The 21,239-nt window shown below is 48.4% G+C and overlaps 1 protein-coding gene and 1 pseudogene across 3 annotated transcripts; both read right to left on the bottom strand.

The window, feature by feature from the left end:
- Positions 1 to 3,876: 3,876 nt before the first annotated feature.
- On the bottom strand, positions 3,877 to 4,887 carry LOC118731823 (annotated as a pseudogene).
- A 5,324-nt stretch (positions 4,888 to 10,211) lies between these two features.
- GPKOW (G-patch domain and KOW motifs) lies at positions 10,212 to 19,773 on the bottom strand. Of its 3 annotated transcripts, none has more exons than XM_036460683.2 (12): positions 19,563 to 19,773; positions 18,741 to 18,895; positions 18,518 to 18,642; positions 15,467 to 15,576; positions 14,491 to 14,701; positions 13,818 to 13,959; positions 12,764 to 12,965; positions 12,528 to 12,651; positions 12,363 to 12,432; positions 11,094 to 11,179; positions 10,815 to 10,995; positions 10,212 to 10,398 (listed from the first exon to the last, which is right to left on the bottom strand). In XM_036460683.2, exons 1-11 carry the CDS (start codon positions 19,733 to 19,735, stop codon positions 10,861 to 10,863), a joined length of 1,533 nt encoding a protein of 510 aa, XP_036316576.1. In that variant the 5' UTR covers positions 19,736 to 19,773; the 3' UTR covers positions 10,212 to 10,398; positions 10,815 to 10,860. The 3 variants fall into 3 exon arrangements, with proteins under 3 accessions (XP_036316576.1, XP_036316577.1, XP_036316578.1); XM_036460684.2 differs by having other exon boundaries at positions 10,386 to 10,431; positions 10,836 to 10,995; XM_036460685.2 differs by lacking the exon at positions 10,212 to 10,398 and having other exon boundaries at positions 10,739 to 10,995; positions 12,851 to 12,965; positions 19,563 to 19,771.
- Positions 19,774 to 21,239: the final 1,466 nt, after the last annotated feature.

Here is a 21,239-nt window from a genome sequence, read left to right as displayed (position 1 = left end):
CCCCCAGGCTAAACATGAGAGATTTGGTCCACTGATTCTGAAAGAAATGGAGTCACAAGAAATTCACCAGGAAATTCAGGAATTGGATTGTTATGATGATGTTCCAGAAGATGATGACATGATTATCATTGAATAAATGAGTAAATTCTTGATATTGTAGGATTCACAGTTTTTCCGGTTTGTGTTGACAACAACCGTACTACCGTACCATATACAGGTAATAAATTTCCTTTATTTTCATTTAACAGTAAATGTGTACCGTATTCTTCTTCATTGAAAAATAAGACATCCCCTGAAAATAAGACCTAGCGCATCTTTGGGAGCAAAAATTAATATAAGACACTGTCTTATTTTCGAGGAAACAGGGTACCTCGTTCTCCCAGACTCCTAGAGAGAAGACAGGGTGGGGACCCTTGGGCGGAGACAGGCGGTCTTAGAGACCTTGAAAGCTGAGACTATCCACCCTAGAGAGAAACCCAGGGTGGAATTCTCCCACCCAGCTCTTTATTTACAAAATGAAAATGGTGTTTTGCCTTCCCCAGATAGCTCAGTTGGTTATAGCGTCTTCCCATTACATCAAGGTTACGGGTTCAGTCCCGGTTTAGGGCACATATGAGAATCAACCAACGAGTGTGCATAAATAAGTGGGACAATAAGTCAATGTGTCTGTCTGTCTCTTTAAAAAGTTATTTATATATAGTGGACATCTGTTTTATTTATCCTTTTAAGCTGATTCATGGCATTCCATGGATTAAATGTAGCAGTGTGGCCAGCTGCTTTCATGTACTGTGTTGTCAACATCCATGGAGGACTCCATTGCTATGCTCCTTAACAAAGCCAGTCTTCTAGCCTTCTTCATGCTATATTTCTTCATGTCCCAGATCATATTTAACTTAATTCAGTTTGGCTTCTGTCACTCCCATATCTCTGAGATGGCTCAACCAGATCACCAATGAATAATAATCTTGCCAAAGCAGCATTTACTTCCCTATCCTTCCTGTGATCTCCCAGCACATTCCACAGTCTCCTCTCAACTCTCTTGGGTTTCTCTGACATCTCTGGCTAATCATCTTGATCCAATTTCCAAATATTAGTGTATCCTTGGGATGATCCTGGCCTCCTTAATTTTGTAGACAATATTGTCTACTTAAGTGACTTCATCTTGTATCATAGCCTTAATTATTGCCGTTTTTTTTGGGGGGGGGGGGGGCTACTAATTTAGGCCTCTACGCCAGACCTCTCCTGAACAGTAGACTCATATATGCTATGGCCTGTTTGTCATGTTTACATGGATGTCTCAAGGCATCTCAAATGTAGACCATCCAAACAGTTCTCTGCAATTTCCGTGGCTCAAGTACCCTCCTGTCTCTGTCATCTCAAACAATGGCAAGAGCCTTGAAAACAGTATGCTAAGTGAAAGAAGCCAGTCACAAAGGACCACTTGCATATTGTATTGTTATGTCAGAGGAATTCCAGAAGCCACGTATGCAACCGATGGTGATACAGATAACAGACTAGTGCGACAGACAGATGGCGACACAAATGCTGGTTCCTTCCTGGAGCCCATGATGGACCAGTGCTCCAGGCAAATGTTGGCACAGATATTGGTTCCATTCCTGGAACCCCTGCCCGCAGCAGAAATTCCACCTGTCTTCAGCTCATGGTCCTCTACCCTCACTGAACCTCAGCTCCTGCCCAGCATGACTTCTTCAGCCCTAACCTAGGACTGGTGAGCCTCGCCCAGGTGTGCAAGATTAAACTTCCTTTTGACTGGTCTGGACTCTGTCTTTGTTCTTTGCGCCATGAACCTCACATGTATGACTCCATTTGTATGAAGTGTGCAGAATAGGCAAATCCATAGAGACAAAAAGATTAGTGGTCGCCTGGGGCTGAGGTAGGAGGAGGAAGAAAAAGGGCAAAGATTGAAAAGAAGTATGGGGTTTCTTTTGAGGGTTGTGGATGAAAGGGGCCACATGCTGACCTGACAGGCTCAGGGGAGGCCTGCCTGGCAGTCTTGCAAACTCAGAGACTTAAGGTAACCACAAAGGATGGTCTGAAATTAAACTCTAAATGCAGTTATGGTGGGCAGTTACATCCTAGGCCAGTATCTTCACTGACAAGGTCAACCTTTACCTTAACTGAGCCTGTCTTTTTACATCTATGATAACATACCCTTGAAATGTCTAGGTAACTTATAACTTCCCCTTTTAAATTCCTTCATTATCATGTTAACTGTTCCTGCACTCACCTAAGTATGTGTCCATCATTTTACCTTTTATCCAAACCCAGGGTCCCTCCCTCTTCACCCCCTCTTTGTTTTATCTCACCTCCTTAATATATCACCAATGAATTTCATGTAACTCACCTCTGTCCCAACTTTGATTGCAATGTATAAATACAAATGTAACTCCTTTGATTGCAATGTATAAATACAAATGTAACTCCTTTGATTGCAATGTATAAATACAAATGTAACCCGCCATTCTCTGGAGCATTATCTCGATATCTTGAGGTTCTGCTTCCCAGCCTATGTTTGGCTCAAATAAACTCATGAAAGTTCTTTACAAGTTTCAAAGTTTTTTTTAATGTTAACAGGATTATGAAAGTGTTCTAAAACTGATTGTGATGATGTTTGTATAACTCTAAGTATACTAAAAAAAACATTTAATTGTACAATTTTTATTTTTAAAGATTTTTATTGGTTTTAGAGAGGAAGGGAGAGGGAGAGAGATAGAAATCTCAATGATGAGCCCTAACTGGTTTGGCTCAGTGGATAGAGCGTTGGCCTGCGGACTGAAGGGTCCAAGGTTCAATTCTGGTCAAGGGCATGTACCTTGGTTGTGGGCACATACCCAGTAGGGAGTGTGTAGGAGGCAGTTGATAGATGTTTCTCTCTCATAGATATTTCTAACTCTTCCCTCTCCCGTCCTCTCTGTAAAAAAATCAATAAAATATATTTGAAAAAGAGAAATCTCAATAATGAAAGAGAACCATTGATCAGCTGCCTCCTACATGCCATGCCCCCACTGAGGATAGTCTGCAACCCAGGGTGTGCCTTGACCATGAATCATACTGAGGATCACTTGGTTCATTAGTAATGCTCAACCACTGAACAACACTGGCTAGACTCATGTACTTTTAATTGTAATGACATACACATTACATAAAATTTACCATCTTAACTATTTTTGAGTGTACACTTCAGTGGTGTTAAGGATATTTACCAGGTACATTGTTCTGCCTCCAATCTCCAGAACTTCATCTTGCAAAACTCTATCCCCATTAAACAACTTCCATTTCCCTCTCCCCTAACTCCTGGCAACTATCATTGTACTTTACATTGTTATTGTTTTGTTTCTTTCTGTTTTTATTGTTACTATTTTTTCCTTAAGCACCATTCTGTATAACAGCATGCCTTTCCTAAGTGAGCACCAATGTGCAATTAGGCAGCTTCCCCAGCACCCTCAGCCACATGGTCTCACCCTGAGAACTGAGCAAGACATTCCTGCCACATGCTGACACTTCAGTTGACTGCAGAAGCCTTTTATTTATTTATTTATTTATTTATTTATTTATTTATTAAATATATTTTATTGATTTTTTACAGAGAGGAAAGGAGAGAGATAGAGAGCTAGAAACGTCAATGAGAGAGAAACATCGACCAGCTGCCTCTTGCACACCCCCTACCGGGGATGTGCCTGCAACCAACGTACGAGCCAAACCGATTTTGGCCTTTTATTTTTTTTTAAGTATATTTTATTGATTTTTCACAGAGAGAAAAAGAGAGGGATAGTTAGAAACATCAATGAGAGAGAAACATCAATCAGCTGCCTCTTGCACACCCCCACCAGGGACGTGCCCACAACCAAGGTACATGCCCTTGACCGGAATCGAACCTGGGACCTTTCAGTCCGCAGGCTGATGCTCTATCCACTGAGCCAAACTGGTTTCGGCATGCAGAAGCCCTTTAAATGGATAGTCTTCTTCTAGTAGCAGGAACCATTAATCTGAAAACCTACCAATGGGGTCTTGTGCTTGTCAGACAGTATTCAGTATGCTGGCCTCACATCTGCCCAGCAGCCATGGCACCAGGTTAACTGACTCTCCACACACAGACCTACCCCACATTCCTCCTACTAAGTACAGTCCAGGCAAACCCCTACACCCTGGAGGGCGAGGGGCAGTTGCAGGATGAGAGCAGAGACTAAAAGAAATGGAACCTAGACTCTTCATCTGGAATGTGGCCTTGGTTACCCTTTCTAGGCAGGGCCTGCAGCTCTTCTTTCTGGTGGCCTCACCTGCAGGCTGCACGTGGGCTGCTGTCTTGAGAGCCCGCAGGGCTTCACGCCACTGGGCTTCCATCTGAACCCTGTAATCCCCAAACAAGGAGCGTATCTGCTGCCTCCTCCTGGGCAGAGGGATTCTTTAGCTGTGGAGGGTCCGGATTGCCCCAATGGCCTGCTCTTTCTGTTTCGGGCTGGGTCTCTGCATCTTGAGGCCCAGTTCCAGTTACTGCATGCACCAGGCCAGTTCCTGAGCCAGCTACTCTGCCTGGGCCTCCGGACTTGGAGGGGATTCCTCTGGGGCCGGCTTTTAGCAGGCCTTCCAGCTCCATTCGACACAGAGGTCCCGATCTGGCTTTTCTTCTTCCTTTGCTTCATAGAAGCTGCATTGCCTTCACCCTGGAGGTGTCACTGCACACGGGGTGTCCTAGGGCTGGGGCTGCTGGTGTCTCCTGAGCAGGATGTCCTAGGGTCGCCATGTGCTACAGTCACTGCCACTGGAACCCTCTACTTTACATTTTTATGAATTTGACTACTCTAGATACCACAAAACTTGTCTTTTTGGGACTGGCTTATACCACTTAGCAAAATATCTTCAAGGTTCATCTGTATTGCAGCATGTGTTGGAGTTTCCTTCCTTTTATTTATTTTTAATTGGAATTTCCTTCCTTTTAAAAGGTAAATAACCTTGCATGTATTACCACATTTCTCCCTTTTTTTTTGTTTATTTTGTCTACTAGAGGGCCTGTGCATGAAATTCATACATGAGTGGATCCTTAGGCCTGGCCAGTGATCAGGGCTGATCAGGGCCTTTCAGCTGCTGGCCAGGGCATTCCTGTCACCTGCTGGCCAGGCCTGCTGGCAGGGGAGAGGAATGGTTGGATGTTGGCCGGCTGTGGGAGTGCACTGACCACCAGGGGGCAGCTCCTACATTGAGCATCTGCCCCCTGGTGGTCAGTGTGCTTCATAACGACCCGCCATTCCAGTTGTTCTGGTTGCTTAGGCTTTTTAAAATATATATATATTATAGATTTTATTGATTTTTAAAAATATATTTTATTGATTTTTGTACAGAGAGGAAGGGAGAGAGATAGCTAGAAACATCAATAAGAGAGAGTCATCGATCAGCTGCCTCTTGCACACCCCCTACTGGGGATATGCCTGCAACCAAGGTACATGCCCTTGACCGGAATCGAACCCGGGGCCCTTCAGTCCCCAAGCCGACGCTCTATCCACTGAGCCAAACCGGTCCCAGCAGATTTTATTGATTTTTTTTACAGAGAGGAAGGGAGAGGGATAGAGAACTAGAAACATCGATGAGAGAGAATCATCGACCAGCTGCCTCCTGCACACCCCCTACTGGTGATGTGCCTGCAACCAAGGTACATGCCCTTGACCAGCATCAAACCCAGGACCCTTCAGTCCGCAGGCTGATGCTCTATCCTAGGGGTGTCGAACTCAATCAGAGAAGGGGCCAAAATCTAAAATCCAGCCTAAATCGCGGGCCGAATGGTTTACTGAACAGTCATAAACTGTCATTGTGATGGAAACGCAGCGGAGTGCAGTGATGACAGCGCGGTGCGGGCCACATTGCAAGGCCTGGCGGGACGGATTTGGCCCGCGGGCCTTGTGTTTGACACATGTGCTCTATCCACTAAGCCAAACCAGTCTTGGGTAGGCTTTTATATATATAGATGCCATAATTTGCTTATTTACTGATGGGCACTGGATTGCTTCCACCTTTTGGCTATTGTGAATAATGCTTCTAATGAGCATGGATGTGCAAAATCAATTCTTCTGACTATATATCCAGAAGTGGAATTGATGGATTAAATAGTAATTCTGTGGTTTTTCTTTTTTTAATTTGGGGGGGAAATGCCATACTATTTTCCATAGCAGCTGCACCATTTTATATTCCAACCAATAGTTCGAAAAGGTTCCAATTTCTCACATCCTCACCAACACTTCATATATATATATTGCAATATATATATATATATAGTTTGTTTGTTTTTTATTGATTTTTTACAGAGAGGAAGGGAGAGGGATAGAGAGCTAGAAACATCGATGAGAGAGAAACATTGACCAGCTGCCTCCTGCACACCCCTACTGGGGATGTGCCCGCAACCAATGTACATGCCCTTGATGGGAATCGAACAGACCCGACGCTCTATCCATTGAGCCAAACCGGTTTCACTTCTCTTTTTTAAAATACAAGCCATCCTAGTGGGCGTGAGACCCAGATAATTGTCACCTGCAAGGCAGTTCCTGAGACACTTCCCCTTACAGAGCTCATCTTTGTTTGACCTGACTCAGAACTGTTTGCATAGCCATTTCAAAACAGTTGGTGGTCATTGTTTAACTCCGCAGTTGCCTGCAGTGGTGATAAGAGTTAGAGCAAACAAGAGGTTGAACAATAAACATGAAAGTAAGAGCCAAGGAATAGAATGTCCAGAGGGGGATTTGAAAAGCTCTGCAGCCCTGGCTGGTTAGGGCCTTTGGTTAGAGCACTGTCCGGCTATGCCAAGATTATGCATTTGATCCCCAGTCAGGGCACATCCAAGATACCAACCAATGAATGAAAAAATAGGTGGAACAACATATGAATGTTTTTCTCTCTCTAGTCAATACATAATTTTTTTTTTAAAAGTTCTGATATATTCCTGGGGATCTGGAAGGACAGGTGCAGGTGCATGCGCAGTGCTGTAAGCACACCCAGAAAAGAACTGAGGCGGCCCTAAACTCTCACCTCTGTGTAACCTCAAGGCTCTGTGAGGGCAAGAGTGAAGGCTGAGGCAGAGTAGCTAGGCATTCTGGACACAAGGCAGTACTCACTAACTTTAGGCCCCGTTTTCAACGGCAGGCTTGGGAGAAATGTTAACTCCAGGAAATCAGAATCTGATGAAAGATCTATTTTAAGTATCACGGTGCATGGAGGAGTTGGAGGGATTGTCCACAACTGCCAGGTTATGCCATGTTGCAGGGCAGACACAGGGAGATCTGAGCCCTTCTCAAGGGTGTTACCAAGATGGATTTATTGCCGAAATCGGTGTGGCTCAGTGGATAGAATGTCGGCCTGCGGACTGGGGGGTCCCAGGCTCCATTCCGGTCAAGGGCACGTACATTGGTTGCGGGCACATCCCCAGTGGGCGGTGTGCAGGAGGCAGCTGATTTTCCCCTCTCATCGACGTTCCTAGCTTTCTAACCCTCTTCCTTCCTCTCTGTAAAAAATCAATTAAAAAGAAAAGATGGATTTATTGTGATTTGGAGGAAGGAGTAGGCCTTCTTGACTGGGTGAAGCACACATAACAGAGGAAGCTGAGTACTGGACATGCCAAATTGGTGGTAAGAGTTAGAGCAAACAAGAGTTTGACCAATAAACATGAAAGTGAGAGCTAGGGAACAGAATGTCCAGAGGGGAGTTTGAAAAGCTCTGAAGGCCTGGCTGGGTAGGGCCTTTGGTTAGAGCACTGTCTGGCTCTGCCAAGCTTATTAAAAACTGAGAAGGGCTCTGTCTCAGGTAGAATTTGGTTGCTCTAGGTAACTGGATTCTCAAAAAGGTTATTGTCAGAGAGCCCTCAAACTCTAAAATCCCAACCCTTCCCCGGATTAAAAATACTACTGAGCCTGGAATTCCAGGGGTAGTGCCTGCACTCACAATGACCGGAGAGGGGTGAACTAGGAGTAGGGTTTGTGCCTGCTATCTCCCTTAACAAGCCTGTTCGGCCAATCTTGAAAACAGACGAGTTCTGGAATCAGGGAATGACAAAAAAGTCAGTCTGTGCAAGTGTGCTTCATGTTGGGGTTAGTAAATACTGGAAGGTTCCGTAATCATCTCTTACCTTAGGAGCACATGGCTATTCTCATTGTGGTTCTGAACAGCAGGCTGCCATTGCTTGGCAGTGGGGACAGCAACTGCTTCGCCATCCTGCTCTAGGAGTGTTTTAAGTTCTCCAGCACTGTGCCACATTCTGACCCACCAGGACTTTGTACCAGTGGCCTAAATCAGTGGTCGGCAAACTGCGGCTCGCGAGCCACATGTGGCTCTTTGGCTCCTTGAGTATGGCTCCTCCACAAAATACGTTTGGGCACGCATGTACAGTGTGACTGGAGCTTTGTGGCCCATGCGCAGAAGTTGGTTTTCAGCGTGGGCGAGTCCATTTTGAAGAAGTGGCGTTAGAACACTGAAGGGGCCAAAGAGCCACATGTGGCTCTCGAGCCGCGGTTTGCTGACCACTGGCCTAGATCTAACTCAAATCCTATTTATTACATCTATGGCTTAGTGACTGGGGACGATTTAGAAACAATTGTGCCACCCTGGATGGGTAGTAGTTCAGGTGGATAGTCATCCTGAGAGGCCAAGCTTTTGGGTTTCATCCCTGCTCAGGCACATGTATCAATCAATGAATGCATAAATACATGGAATAACAAATTGATGTTACTAAAATCAACAATTTAAAAAATATATATTTATTGATTTCAGAGAGGAAGGAAGAGGGAGAGATAGAAACACCCATGATGAGAGAATCATGGATGGGCCGCCTCCTACAAGTCTCCCACTGGGGATCGAGCCCATAACCTGGGCATGGGCCCTTGACCGGAATAAAACTTGAGACCTTTTAGTCTGCAGGTGACGCTCTATCCACTGAGCCACACTGGCTAGGGCTCAATAATTTTTTAAAAAGAAAAAAAAAGCAATTGTGCCTAAACTCTGACTTCCCTTGTTGATTTTGTATCTCAGACTATTAAACAGAAAAGTTTGAGGACTCTGACAATAACCTTTTTGAGAATCCAGTTACCTGGAGCAACTACATTCTACCTGTGACAGAGCCCTTCTCAGTTTTTATTTTATTTTTTTAGAAAGAATGTAAGGGAGAGAGAAGCATCGATTTGTTGTTCCACTTATGTATGTATTCACTGGTTGATTCTTTTCTGTGCCTAACCAGGATGAAACCAAAACCCTTGGCCTATTGGGATGACTCTAACCAACTGAGCTACCCAGCCGCAAGGCAAAAGATTTTTTAGCCCTAACCAGTTTGGCTCAGTGGATAGAGCATCGGCCTGCAGACTCAAGGGTCCCAGGTTCAATTCCGGTCAAGGGCATGTACCTTGGTTGCGGGCACATCCCCAGTAGGCAGCTGATCAATGTTTCTAACTATCCTTCTCCCTTCCTCTCTGTAAAAAAATCAACAAAATAGATTTAAAAAATTTAATCTATAGGCCTCTCTCAAAAATGGATACTTTATAATAATAGTAATTTTAAAAAGCATAATATGCTAAAAAAAAAAAAAAAAAGATTTTTTAACTTCAAGCCAAAGTTTTGGAACTAAAATGGGTTCCATGAAAATAATTGGCTCCGCCGAAGCCGATTTGGTGCAGTGGATAGAGCACTGGCCTGCGGACTCAAGGGTCCCGGGTTCGATTCCAGTTAAGGGCATGTACCTTGGTTGCGGGCACATCCCCAGTGGGAGGTGTGCAGGAGGCGGCTGATAGATGTTTCTCGATGTTTCTCTCTATCCCTCTCCCTTCCTCTTTGTAAAAAAATCAATAAAATATATTTAAAAAACATAACTGCTTCTTTTGGAAAGGAGGGCTAACATATCCCATTCATGGGTAGATGCTTCCGTTCCTCTTCACTGCCATCATTGGACTCAAGTTATGCTGTGAACCAAGATGAGAAGCAGAGCCACTGCTAGGTTTCCTGCTCAGACAACTGTCCGGAGATGTGGTGTTCCAGACTCCACGGTGTCTGCTTAGGGGACAGATGTCATAGCTTCTGTGTTCTGAGTGAGTTCGTGAGCGAATGGATCCTTTCACTGGTCTGGCAGCCCAAGCAGGGCGGTAGGGCTGAAAAATGAAGTGGTCCCCGCCTCGGCGCCCCTCCCACCTCCACTCACTGCTCGGCATACCACTGATGAGCTTTTCATCTAAGTATTTGAAATGCTTTTTATTTTACACGAAGTGCTGATAAATACTAGGTTTGTGTCCAGCCTCCCTCTGGTCCATCCATTTCATGCCCTGTCCCTGTCCCAGGGCTGAACTGCAAGGCAGGACAAAGCAGTGACAAAGGCAGGCTTCTGACAATGTACAGAACTGGGAACTGAAAAACAAAACAAAAACCAACACTAAACAATAAGTGGCTGGACAAAAATCATATACCTATGGATGAGGACGAAGGGGGGGGGGGGGTAAGGGCAGAGGGTGGAGTGGGGACCAGGTGGATGGGAGCTATGGGGGATGGCAAGAAACAATTGTAATAATCCGAACAATAAAGATTTATTAAAAACAAAACAAAACAGCTGAAACCAGTTTGGCTCAGTGGATAGAGCGTTGGCCTGCGGACTGAAAGGTCCCAGGTTTGATTCCGGTAAAGGGCATGTACCTTGGCTGCGGGCACATCCCCAGTGGGGTGTGTGCAGGAGGCAGCTGGTCGATGTTTCTCTCTCATCGATGTTTCTGACTCTCTATCCCTCTCTCTTCCTCTCTGTAAAAAATCAATAAACTATATTTTTTAAAAACTGAAAAAACAAACAAAAAAACAGTAAGTGGCACCTGGGGAGTGGATCGGGTCCATGGGTCAGTCTTCATCGGAGTCATCGGGGCCTATGTACTCGCAGACAGCATCGTAGTGAAGCTCCAACACCCGATTCTCTCTCCGAAGCTGCACCACAGCCTGGCTCTGCTCTCTGTCCCAGCTCAGCAGGCGGCCCACCTAGAGGGACAGTTGACGTCAGCCAGGCCAGCTCAGACCCTGGGACATCCCTTGCCCCAGCCCTTGCTCCCACTGCCCCTTCCAGGTCCAGGACTCACCCTTCCAGCCTGTGGCCCCAGCACCACCATCACCCGTTTGCCCTGGACCTTGGGGATGAGAGTCTCGAGCATGTCTTCCCTGATCCCTGCAGAGAAGGAAAGGCGAGTGAGGTCTGCAGTCAAGGGCCAGCCCAGCCAGGGTTCTGTCAGAAGGGTCTTTCATGGATTCTATGGAGCCGCCTGTACCCTGTTGGCTGATGGGAGTCCTACTACACCCGTTTCACAGACGAGGAAACCTAAGAGCAGTTCCTAGCAATAGCTGTACTAAAGGGAGCATTTACATACGGTGATGACGGGTGGTGGTGGTAACAGGACATTGCATACTATGGCCATGCTTAAACCCTGCCCTGCATGGGGTATTCAAAACCCTCCCACATAAAGCATCAGTCACAACAGGAAGAAATGGGTCATTTCCAGGCTGCTTTTGCAGACGTGGAAAGCGGGGCTCAGAGAAGTATCTGACATCGTGTTAGAGAATGTGGGGCCTTGCAAAAAACTCCAACTCTGCCCAACCTCCCCGCTTTTGCCTGGACAGGCTTTTGGTTTAAGACAGCCTTTTTAAAAGAATACATTTTTATTGATTTCAGAGAGGAAAGGAGAGGAGAAGAGGGAGAGGGAGAGGGAGAGGGAGAGGGAGAGGGAGAGGGAGAGGGAGAGGGAAAGGGAGAAGGAGAGGGAGAGGGAGAGGGAGAGGGAGAGGAGAGGAGAGGGAGAGGGAGAGGGAGAGGGAGAGGAGAGGGAGAGGGAGAGGGAGAGGGAGAGGGAGAGGGAGAGGGAGGGAGGGAGGGAGAGAGGGAAAGATCAAAGATAAGAGAAAATTATCGATTAGCTGCCTCCAGCATGCTCCCCAATGGAAATCGAGCCCACAACCCACAACCAGGGCATGTGCCTGGCCAGGAATTGAACTGTGACCTCTTGCTTTGTAGGTTGATGCTCAACCACTGAGCCATGGCAACCAGGCTAAGTAAGACAGCTTTCTTTTTCTTTTCTTTTTTTTAAGTATTTTTATTAATTTCAGAGAGGAAGGGAGGGCGGGAAGAAGGGAGGAACATCAGTGATGAGAGAATCATTGATTGGTGGCCTCCTGCACCCCCCTACTGGGGATTGAGCCCACAACCCAGGCATGTGCCGTTGACCAGAATCGAACCCGGGACCCTTCAATCCATAGGTTGATGCTCTAGCCACTGAGCCAAACTGGCTAGGGCTAAGACAGCCTTCTTGATCAGCCTCCAGGATGTTGATGACCCAGTGGCCATCCCTCAGACTCACCATCCAGGACCTGGCCTTCATCTGTCCGACACACACAAGTATCTGGGCTGAGGACATCTTCGATGATCATCTGGGGAGAGGGCCAGGGACATGAGCATGTCAGTGAGTGAAGGGGGCCCGGTCCCTGGGGGGGGGGGGGGAGGGGACCTGGGCTGGGGTGCCTACCTTGGTGTTGTAATACTGGCCGCGCTTGTGCAGCTTGTCCACAAAACGCACGCGCAAGTCCCTGTGCAACCAGTGCTGCCTCCTCGAGGCTGCTTTCTCCCTCTTGGCTGGAGGCTCATCTTGTCTGTGGAGACAGGGCAGACCCCAGGCATAGTCACATGTGTGTTCTGGTCGCCCCGCCTTTGCTGATGCCGTAAAGCCCACCCACAGTACCGTTTCTAGTTCCTTCCATGCACCTGCCTTGCCCTGGAAGCCTTCTCTGACTGCCGGAGCCTCCCCACACCCCTACCTTCCTCCGCCATCCCAGATGCCCAGGGCCCCACCGGTCTGGAAGGTGCCTCCGCTTCTCTTCCGCTCTCTGCCGGCTGGGAAGTTCTGAACCCTTCCCCAGCGAGGCCGTTCCGTTCTGCGGTCCTGAGGAAGTTTTGCTCGCGTGGCCTGTTCAAGGGGGAGAACCAGGAAAGACCTTCAATGTCTCACCTCAGCCTCAGACCATCTCCCCTCTGCCTCAGTGCCCCTTCTCCCAGGCATGCCTGTGCCTGCGTCATCAGAATGCCCTTCACTTCCTCTCGCCTGTCTCGGCCTCCATCAGGAAGCCTTTCTCAACCGCCACAGCCTGTGCCCACAGTGCCTGCCCGAGCCGCCTGCCTGGTGCGGGCTAGGAGTTCTGGGGAGCCCCGCTGGCACCCATCTCCCACCTCCCATCTGCCAAACTGCCCCATTCTGCCAACATGCCTAAAATGCTTCCCCCACCCCTGGTTATGCCATACTCCTAGCTGCTCTCACTCCCTAGCAAAAGAGAGGTTCACCACCCTAAATAGACCTCCCAAGGGTAGAAAATGGTTTTCACACCCGTTTATTCTAGTTCAGAAAGAGGCTAAAGACTCACGGTCAGCCCTAGCTGGTGTGGCTCAGTGGATAGAGCGTCAGCCTGGGGACTGAAGGATCCCGGGTTTGATTCCCGTTAAGGGCATGTGCCTTGGTTGCGGGCACATCCCCAGTGGGGGGCGTGCAGAAGGCAGCTGGTTGATGCTTCTCTCTCATCGATGTTTCTATCTCTCTATCCCTCTCCCTTCCTCTCTGTGAAAGAATCAGTAAAATATATATTTTTTTAAAAAGACTCATGGTTACTATTGATAGATCAATCTTTCTTCAACCCAACTGAATAAACCACTATCTCCACTCTCACTGCTGCCCCCCCCTGCAGATCTCTCTCTCACACACACACACACACACCATGCAAGCCCAAGACAAGCCCTCTCACCCCCAGCTAGGCAAGAGCTCACTCACTGGGATCCAAGGAGTTCTTGGAGTTCTTGCTAAATTCTTGCTGGGAGACAGGCCGTAGACAGTACTCACTGACAGTCACCATGCGGCTCCCCGTGGCCAAGCGAACCATGACCCGGGCATTGTCAGGATCCAGGCCTTCCACCTAAAGTGTTGGGAAGAGGCAGTTAGGCAAAGGTTGTGTGAACTCGACCTACATTCCTAGGACCAAGCTTTCCACCCTTACCTCTAATCGGCCTGCCCGTGTCTCCCCCAGCAGGCTGTGACCCCTGAGAGTGGGGACCAAGCTTGGTCCAGGCCGGGTCCTGGAAGTGAGTCTGAGGGATGGCCATTGGCATCCGAAGGCTGACTTTGACCGTGAGGCCTGGGACTGGTCCCTGTGTCTCCTCCACCAGACTGTGACCCCTGAGGGCTTGGGCCAGGGGTCCCTGTGTTCCCCCCACCAGACTGTGGGGCTTGGCCATCCTTATGCACTTGTGGCATATGGCACTCTCTCCCCCTTAGCTAGAAACTGAGGCTCAGAAAGGCCCAGCAAGTGGCCCCAAGTTACCAAATAAGGCCTAAAAGACAAGGACTTCCAGCCTTTCTATCCCAAACCCAATTCTTCTCCGTCCTGACCCTCACATCAGTCTTTTCTGCTGCCTGTTTTGGCTCCTGGCACATCTCGGTTCCTTACCTTCCCATAGAGGCCTCGAAAAGGGCCAGAAAGAACCACCACAGCACCTCCAGCTACCAGTCCTTGAGGCTGGTCTTCCTTATCCTTCTCTTGCTCACCTGGCCTCGGTGGGCGGTGGGGGCCGGAGGGGGCCAGGGCCTGGACCTCAGCCAGGTTGGCGCCCAGCCCTAACCCTTTAGGTCTCAGTGAGGCGACAGGGGGCTTCACCACTCTGTAGAGAGCACAAAATATGGGCTTGGGGGTTATGTAAAGGTCTTCAATGCTCCCTTTCCCCCCACCCCAATCCCTATCCAAATCCCACCCTTTCGAAATGTTTAAGAGTGTACTTCCCCATCTCATGGTAGGAGCAGTTTTGACCTACAGAAATGGCAATTTCATTGGATTCAACCTAATAACATGTTACATATGCCACCCATTACATAAGATCCACAGTATAACCAAATTCACTAATATTTTTTTTACAAGGGAAATCATATAAATATTCATACCAAGCAGGAGAATATACACTACAAAACAATGTCAATTCAGGCCACACTTGGCTGCCAAAGCATTTATGAAAACAAGTTCGGTTTTCAGAATGTTTTTGGGGTTTAGAACTGTGGGGAGGGATTGTAAGTCTGTGCGGTAACAGCAAATGTTTAGTCTATGCTTATTGGGGGCCGGGATCTCCTGCGAGTGCTTTACATGTACAAGTTCACTTATTTCTCACAGCAGATCTGGAACTCGATGCTGTTATTACCCCTGTTTCTCAGACAAGGAAGCTGATACCCAGAGAGGCGGTCTTTCCATAAACGGGACCCAATCATAGAGTTTCAAAGGGCAAATAGGAGTTTGGAACAGCAGTGGAAGACACTCCTGGATTGGTTAGGGTGGTAATGTGCTCTTCCCATGCCTAGCTGGTTCTGGGTGGGCGTCACCACAGGGGTCCCGTTTACTATTCTGTCTGTTGTCCCCATGGGCCTACCCCAGAACTCACTGGCTGAAGGTGCGACCGAGGCCCAGGCCAGGTTTCCAGCCCATGCCCCGCAACATGGCCAGCCCATAGGCCTCCACGGGGACCGCCTCGTAATCGGCCTCCTCGGGCACCTGCGGGTTCAGGAGGAGGAAGAACAGTCAGACTTTGCTCACACTAAGAGGCCTCTGAAGTGCATTTGCTATCCCTTATTGGGTAACCCTCGATGCTTCTTTTCCAATCTGCTTAAGGGTAACTTCTGATCGACTCTTGCTATCCCTCACTTTACGCCTCTAGTTCAGTCCTTCAACAAATATTTACAAAGCACCTATTCAGTGCCAGGTACTGGGATAAGGCAATGAACAAAACAGACACAAAAAAACCCCTGACCTTGTGGGGCTTATATTCAAATTATAGGACACAGAAGAAATAAAATACATAACACATGATATGTCAGGTGGCGATAAGGTATATGAAGAAAAGGAACGCAGGTTAAGGACATGAGAAAGATGAAGAAGGGAGTGCCACTGAGTTGACATTGCGAGGAGAGATCAGATGGAGATAACGGGGAGCCATGAGGATGTGAGAAGGAAGATGCAAAGGCCCTGAGGCAGATAAGATGTGGTAGGTGTGAACACCATCATGGAAGTTAACCTGACTGAAACAGAGATGCAGAGGCAGAGAGGGCTGGCAAGAAATTAATTAAAAGAGCTGGTCAGGAGTCACAAGAGGGTGGCAGCCCCAAGGGGGATCAGCTAGTGAGTAACTAATAGATCAAATAAGAGATGCTAGTGGTTCAGACCAGCATGCCAGTGGTGGATGGGGAGAAGCGGTCAGATTCTAGATGTATTTTGGAAAGTGACATGATAGGATTCTGCTGACCGATTGTATATAGGGTATGAGATAAAGAGGGGAGTCAAAGGTGATGATAAGGTTTCTAGGCTGAGTGAGAGGAAGGATGGATGAAACTGCAAGAGGAGGAAAACGAGAGAAATGAGGCCAAAGCTAGAACAGGATGGAGAGTAAAGTGAAAGTTTTCTTTTTGATTTGTTTTTTTTTTTTTTTTTTTTTTTTTTTTTAAATATATTTTATTGATTTTGTACAGAGAGGAAGGGAGAGAGATAGAGAGTTAGAAACATCGATGAGAGAGAGTCATCGATCAGTTGCCTCTTGCACACCCCCTACTGGGGATATGCCCGCAACCAAGGTATATGCCCTTGACCGGAATCGAACCCGGGTCCCTTCAGTCCCCAAGCCGACACTCTATCCATTGAGCTAAACCGGTCCCGGCTGATTTGTTTTTTTTTTTATAATAGGGAAACCAGAAGACATCTGAAGGCTGATGAGAACAGTTCAGTCAAAAGAGATGGTGATCTGGGGCTGTAAGAAAACTAGGCTCCTGCCCTAGCTGGTTTGACTCAGTGGAAAGAGTGTTGGCCTATAGAATGAAGGGTCCCAGGTTTGCTTCCGGTCAAGGGCATGTACCTTGACTGCAGACTCAATCCCCAGCCTTGGTTGGGGAGTGTGGGAAGGCAACCAATCAATGTGTCTCTCTCACATTGATGTTTTTCTCTGTCCTCCTACTCTCTCTAAAAATTAGTAGAAAAATATCCTCAGGTGAGCATTAAAACAAAGAAAGAAAGGAAGGAAGGAAGGAAGAAAAGAAAAAAAAAGGAAAGGGAAGGAAAGAAAACTACGCTTCAAAGCAGCATTGCAGCCCTGGTGTAGTAGCTCAGTTGGTTAGAGCATCATCCTGCCATGCTAAAGTTATGGGTTCAATTCCCAGTCAGGACACATACAAGAATCAACCAATGAATGCATAAATAAGTGGGATAACAACTCAATGTTTTTCTCTTTCTCCCTTCCTCTCTCTCTCTAAAATCAATAAATAAAAATTTCAAAACAAAACAACAAAAGGCACTGCAAAAAACTGTGAGTGAAGAGGTAAAATGTAGGTTTATGGGTATAAAAGACAGACTTGGTTCCTTCTGTAGACACAACCCTCATCTCTCATGGTCTCACCTCTCATCATCACTCCCTCAATTCTTTTTTTTTTTTTTTAATTCCCTCAATGCTTTTATTTAAATATATATATATTGATTTCAGAGAGGAAGGAAGAGGGTGAGAGAGATAGAAACATCAATGATAAGAATCACTGATTAGCCACCTCCTGTACACCCCACACTGGGGATCCAGGCCACAACCCGAACATGTGCCCTGACTGGGAATCGAACCATGACCTCCTGGTTCCTAGGTTGACGCTCAACCACTGAGCCACGCCAGCCGGGCTCCCTCAATTCTTTTAAAAAAAATATATTTTACTGATTTTTTACAGAGAGGAAGGGAGAGGGATAGAGAGTTAGAAACATCAATGAGAGAGAAACATCAATCAGCTGCCTCCTGCACATCCCCTCCTGGGGATGTGTCCACAACCAAGATACATGCCCTTGACCGGAATCCAACCTGGGAACCTTGAGTCTGCAGGCCAACGCTCTATCCACTGAGCCAAACCAATTAGGGCTCCCTCAATTCTTTATACTCACTCCAGACACACAACTTGCCTCCAGGTTGGATACGTATCACATAGATTTGCTGCCAAAATGCCATTGTCTGGGTTGCTGCTGCCATTAGGAGTACTCACCCTGCTCTTACCATTATCATTAAACCCTAGCTGTCCTTCCAAGTCTCTCTCCTACATTCTCGTCTCAGTCTCCATCATCTGTGGCCAGTAGGTCTCTTTGCTTCCATCTCTGCTTACTAGTCTGTTCAGCTCGCAGCAGCCAGAGAAATCCTGTCAAATCATGCCTTGTCCCTTCTCTGCTCAGGGCCCTCTCATGGCTCTCATCCCATTCAGAGTAAACCCGAAGTCCTCACCATGGCCTTCCCCTTCACTCATTCCAATCCTGTTACATCAGTCCCCTTGGTGTTCCCCAAACACTCCAAAGGATGGAAGGAGGAAGGGGTAGGCAGCAGGCCTCTAAGACACACACAGACTTTCCCCGCTCTGTGCAGGGAAGGCCTGGCAGATAGGGAAATGAGCAGCTGGGGCAGGAGGGGGGTGAGGGGCCAGCTCACTGTCTCAGCCCGGGGCTCGCTGCCTGCCCCTTCCTCGTTGGGGGTGCATCCTTTCTGGATCATGGGGATAGCGAGCGTGGGGTCGACACCCGCATTCTCTCTTTCCTCCAGAGACTTCTTGGATTCTGAGGAAGAATGGGAGGGAACAATGAGGTCCCACCATACCCTTCCACTTTCCTAGTGTTCTTCCTTCACCAGGGCAAGGCAAAGAGGGGTCACTCACCCTCAATGAGCTCCTTCACAGCCTGGGTCAGCACCCCATCCCCAATGTCCTCAACGTATGTGGATAGGCCAGGGGCCTGGGTGAGTGGCTGCCTGCGAGGGTCATTCTGAATCAAAGGGATGACGAGCTCCTTGGGGGCTTCTGTGGGCTTCACGCTAATGTAAACACAAAGGGGTTAAGTCGGAAGAGTAGCACGGTCAATGGTGCTGAGCCACAACCCTTCATTCAGAGAAAACACAGAGCCAGACTCACCCACAGGCCCACCGGCCAGGCTCTGTCTGGTTCTTCAGTTACATCTCTGGATATAGCCAGAAAACCTTCTTTGGATGCCCTCCTCCACCCCCAACAGTTAGCTGTGCCTTCCAGTAATCAGTCCTCAGTCAATGGCTTCCACAATGACCCACAAATGACCATCTTCAGTCCAGACTCTCCACACCCGCCTTTCCAAATTAGCCTGAGGATGGCCTCCCCCAACCTCAATCTGCCGCTTCCTTCCGTCCCCATACCGGACAAGCCTCACCATTTCAGTTGAGACACTAGGGTCCTGTCATTCTCTCCTTTCCTTCTTTCAGAACGCACACACCTCAGGGCCCCCAAATCCTAAGACAACCCCTCTCAGGATGTGTTCTCTCGTCCATCCCCAGGGCCATCAGGCTCAGTTTCTCCTGTCCTACACACACCCGCCTTCTCTCCTCCACGAATTTCCTCACGCGGCACTCAGGCTTTCCAGGCCACTGGCACCGAGACAGTCAACTCAGACTGCATTCTCCCCCTCGCACCCACCGCACCGATGCCCAAGGGTTGAAAGAACCAGCGGTTCACCTCTGCAGCTTCCTTCCTTCCACGGTCTTCAGGAAATCCTTCTCTTCCGAAGCCGCACCCTGGTCGTCTCCCCGGTCGGCCAGCCGTCTTCGGGCCGTACGACTGAAGCTAAACGAAATTGGGGCAGTAGAGGGTCCCCCGGTCCTCGAAACACCTTCTTCAGAGTCCGCCATCTTGCTCCTCTTCCCAGGCCCGCGCGCTGCTTGCTGGGAAGTTTAGTTTGGGCTCAGTTTGCCAGAGGCCGGAGGACGGGCACTAGAACTACATTTCCCATGAAGCACTGCGGCATCTACCCGCGAAGACGAATCAGGGGCCGTGGGAAGTAGTTGCCGCTTTGACTTTAGAGACGCACTTAGCGCCAAGCATGCTGGGAAATGTAATTCCTCCGGGGAGGTAGGCGTGGTAAGAGGTGGTGCCGTTCTCGCCCTGCATTCATTATTTGTACGGTATTTGGCAAGTATTTATTGATCGCCTACTGTGTACATGTTACTGTGCCCTACTCGTGTGGAAAGTGTAGGTAAGATAAATAATTAGAGGGAGGAAATCTTTGAATACCAGTTGTGTAAAATAATACAAAATAGACATGTAAATAATGCCCACCGATGCAAGCTTTAATACTCGACAAGCTCTAGGTTCAAATATTAATAAAATAGCCCCGACTGGTGGTTAGAGCATCGGCCTGCACAAAGAAAGTTCGCGGGTTTGATTCCCAATCAAGGGCACATGCCCTGGTTGCAGGCTCCATCCCTAGCAAGGGATGTGCCGGAGGCGGCCAATCAATGATTCTCTCTCATCACTGATGTTTCTGTCTTCCTCTCCCTCTCCCTTCCTCTCTGAAATCAATAAAAATGTAAGATAACAATTTAAAAAACAAATAAAATAGACCTCCTCTTTAGAGGTTTATAGCCCAGTGGGAAACAATGACGCAAGTCCTTGGGGTGTAGACCCATTGTGGCCCCCGCCCTGCGGACCAGCACCGCCACATCGGCCTCGATTCTGGCCGCCAGGGGGCGCCAGGAGCTGCCTGGCGCTGGGGCCCACAGGCTGAGGAGCATGGCGGCCTGCTCCTGGCGGGTGGGGGAGAACTGGTAAAACAAACTCCGAGATCAGCGAGTTCCCCACACTCCCCGAAGACCTAGATGGCTCCTCAGGATCCCCGGAGCCCCTCCCACTCCCACGGGAGTTCCGGAGGTCACCGACTGTCACTCTCATCCTCTGTGAACCCCACCTTCGCGGGTACGCGTGTGTTAAACCACCCCTCACCCCCACCCTCGCCTCCACGGCATCCCTGGGGACAGCTGTTTGGCCCAGTATCCCTGCACCCTCCGGGGGCCCCGTGACTGTCTCTGCAACTCCCCGAATGCCCCTTCCTCACCCTCATTCCAAACTCTTACCCTGCAATACGGTCTCTTAAGACATCTGGGGAAGTGGCCCGGGACTCCGACTCCCCCTCCAGATGCCCTGGGCAGTGCCCTAGGCCCGCGCCTAAGCCCCCGAAACTCATCACAGACCAGTGACCTGGGCAGGCCCCTCCCGCAATTCCCCCAGAGGCTCCTGGGAGCTGGCGCGGGTGCGGGAGGGGCCTCCAGCGCAGCCAGAGTCGCTGGGCCCCTCCTGCCACTGCCGCCTGGGACCAGGCTGCCTGTTTACCACCTGTCAGAGGGCACGGGAGGGAGC

The sequence above is a fragment of the Pipistrellus kuhlii genome, unplaced genomic scaffold, assembly GCF_014108245.1.
Source record: "Pipistrellus kuhlii isolate mPipKuh1 unplaced genomic scaffold, mPipKuh1.p scaffold_m20_p_32, whole genome shotgun sequence".
NCBI classification, from domain to species: Eukaryota; Metazoa; Chordata; class Mammalia; order Chiroptera; family Vespertilionidae; genus Pipistrellus; species Pipistrellus kuhlii.
This window is presented reverse-complemented; position numbering and strand designations above follow the sequence as displayed.

Excerpts from the sequence above, each read along its gene's own strand:
- GPKOW (XM_036460683.2), bottom strand. The coding sequence starts at position 19,735 with ATGGCGGACTCTGAAGAAGGTGTTTCGAGGACCGGGGGACCCTCTACT. Across the intron at positions 18,896-19,562 it reads GAAGGAAGGAAGCTGCAGAG|CGTGAAGCCCACAGAAGCCC; the intron begins GTGAACCGCTGG and ends TGTTTACATTAG. Across the intron at positions 14,702-15,466 it reads CTCGGTCGCACCTTCAGCCA|AGTGGTGAAGCCCCCTGTCG; the intron begins GTGAGTTCTGGG and ends TGCTCTCTACAG.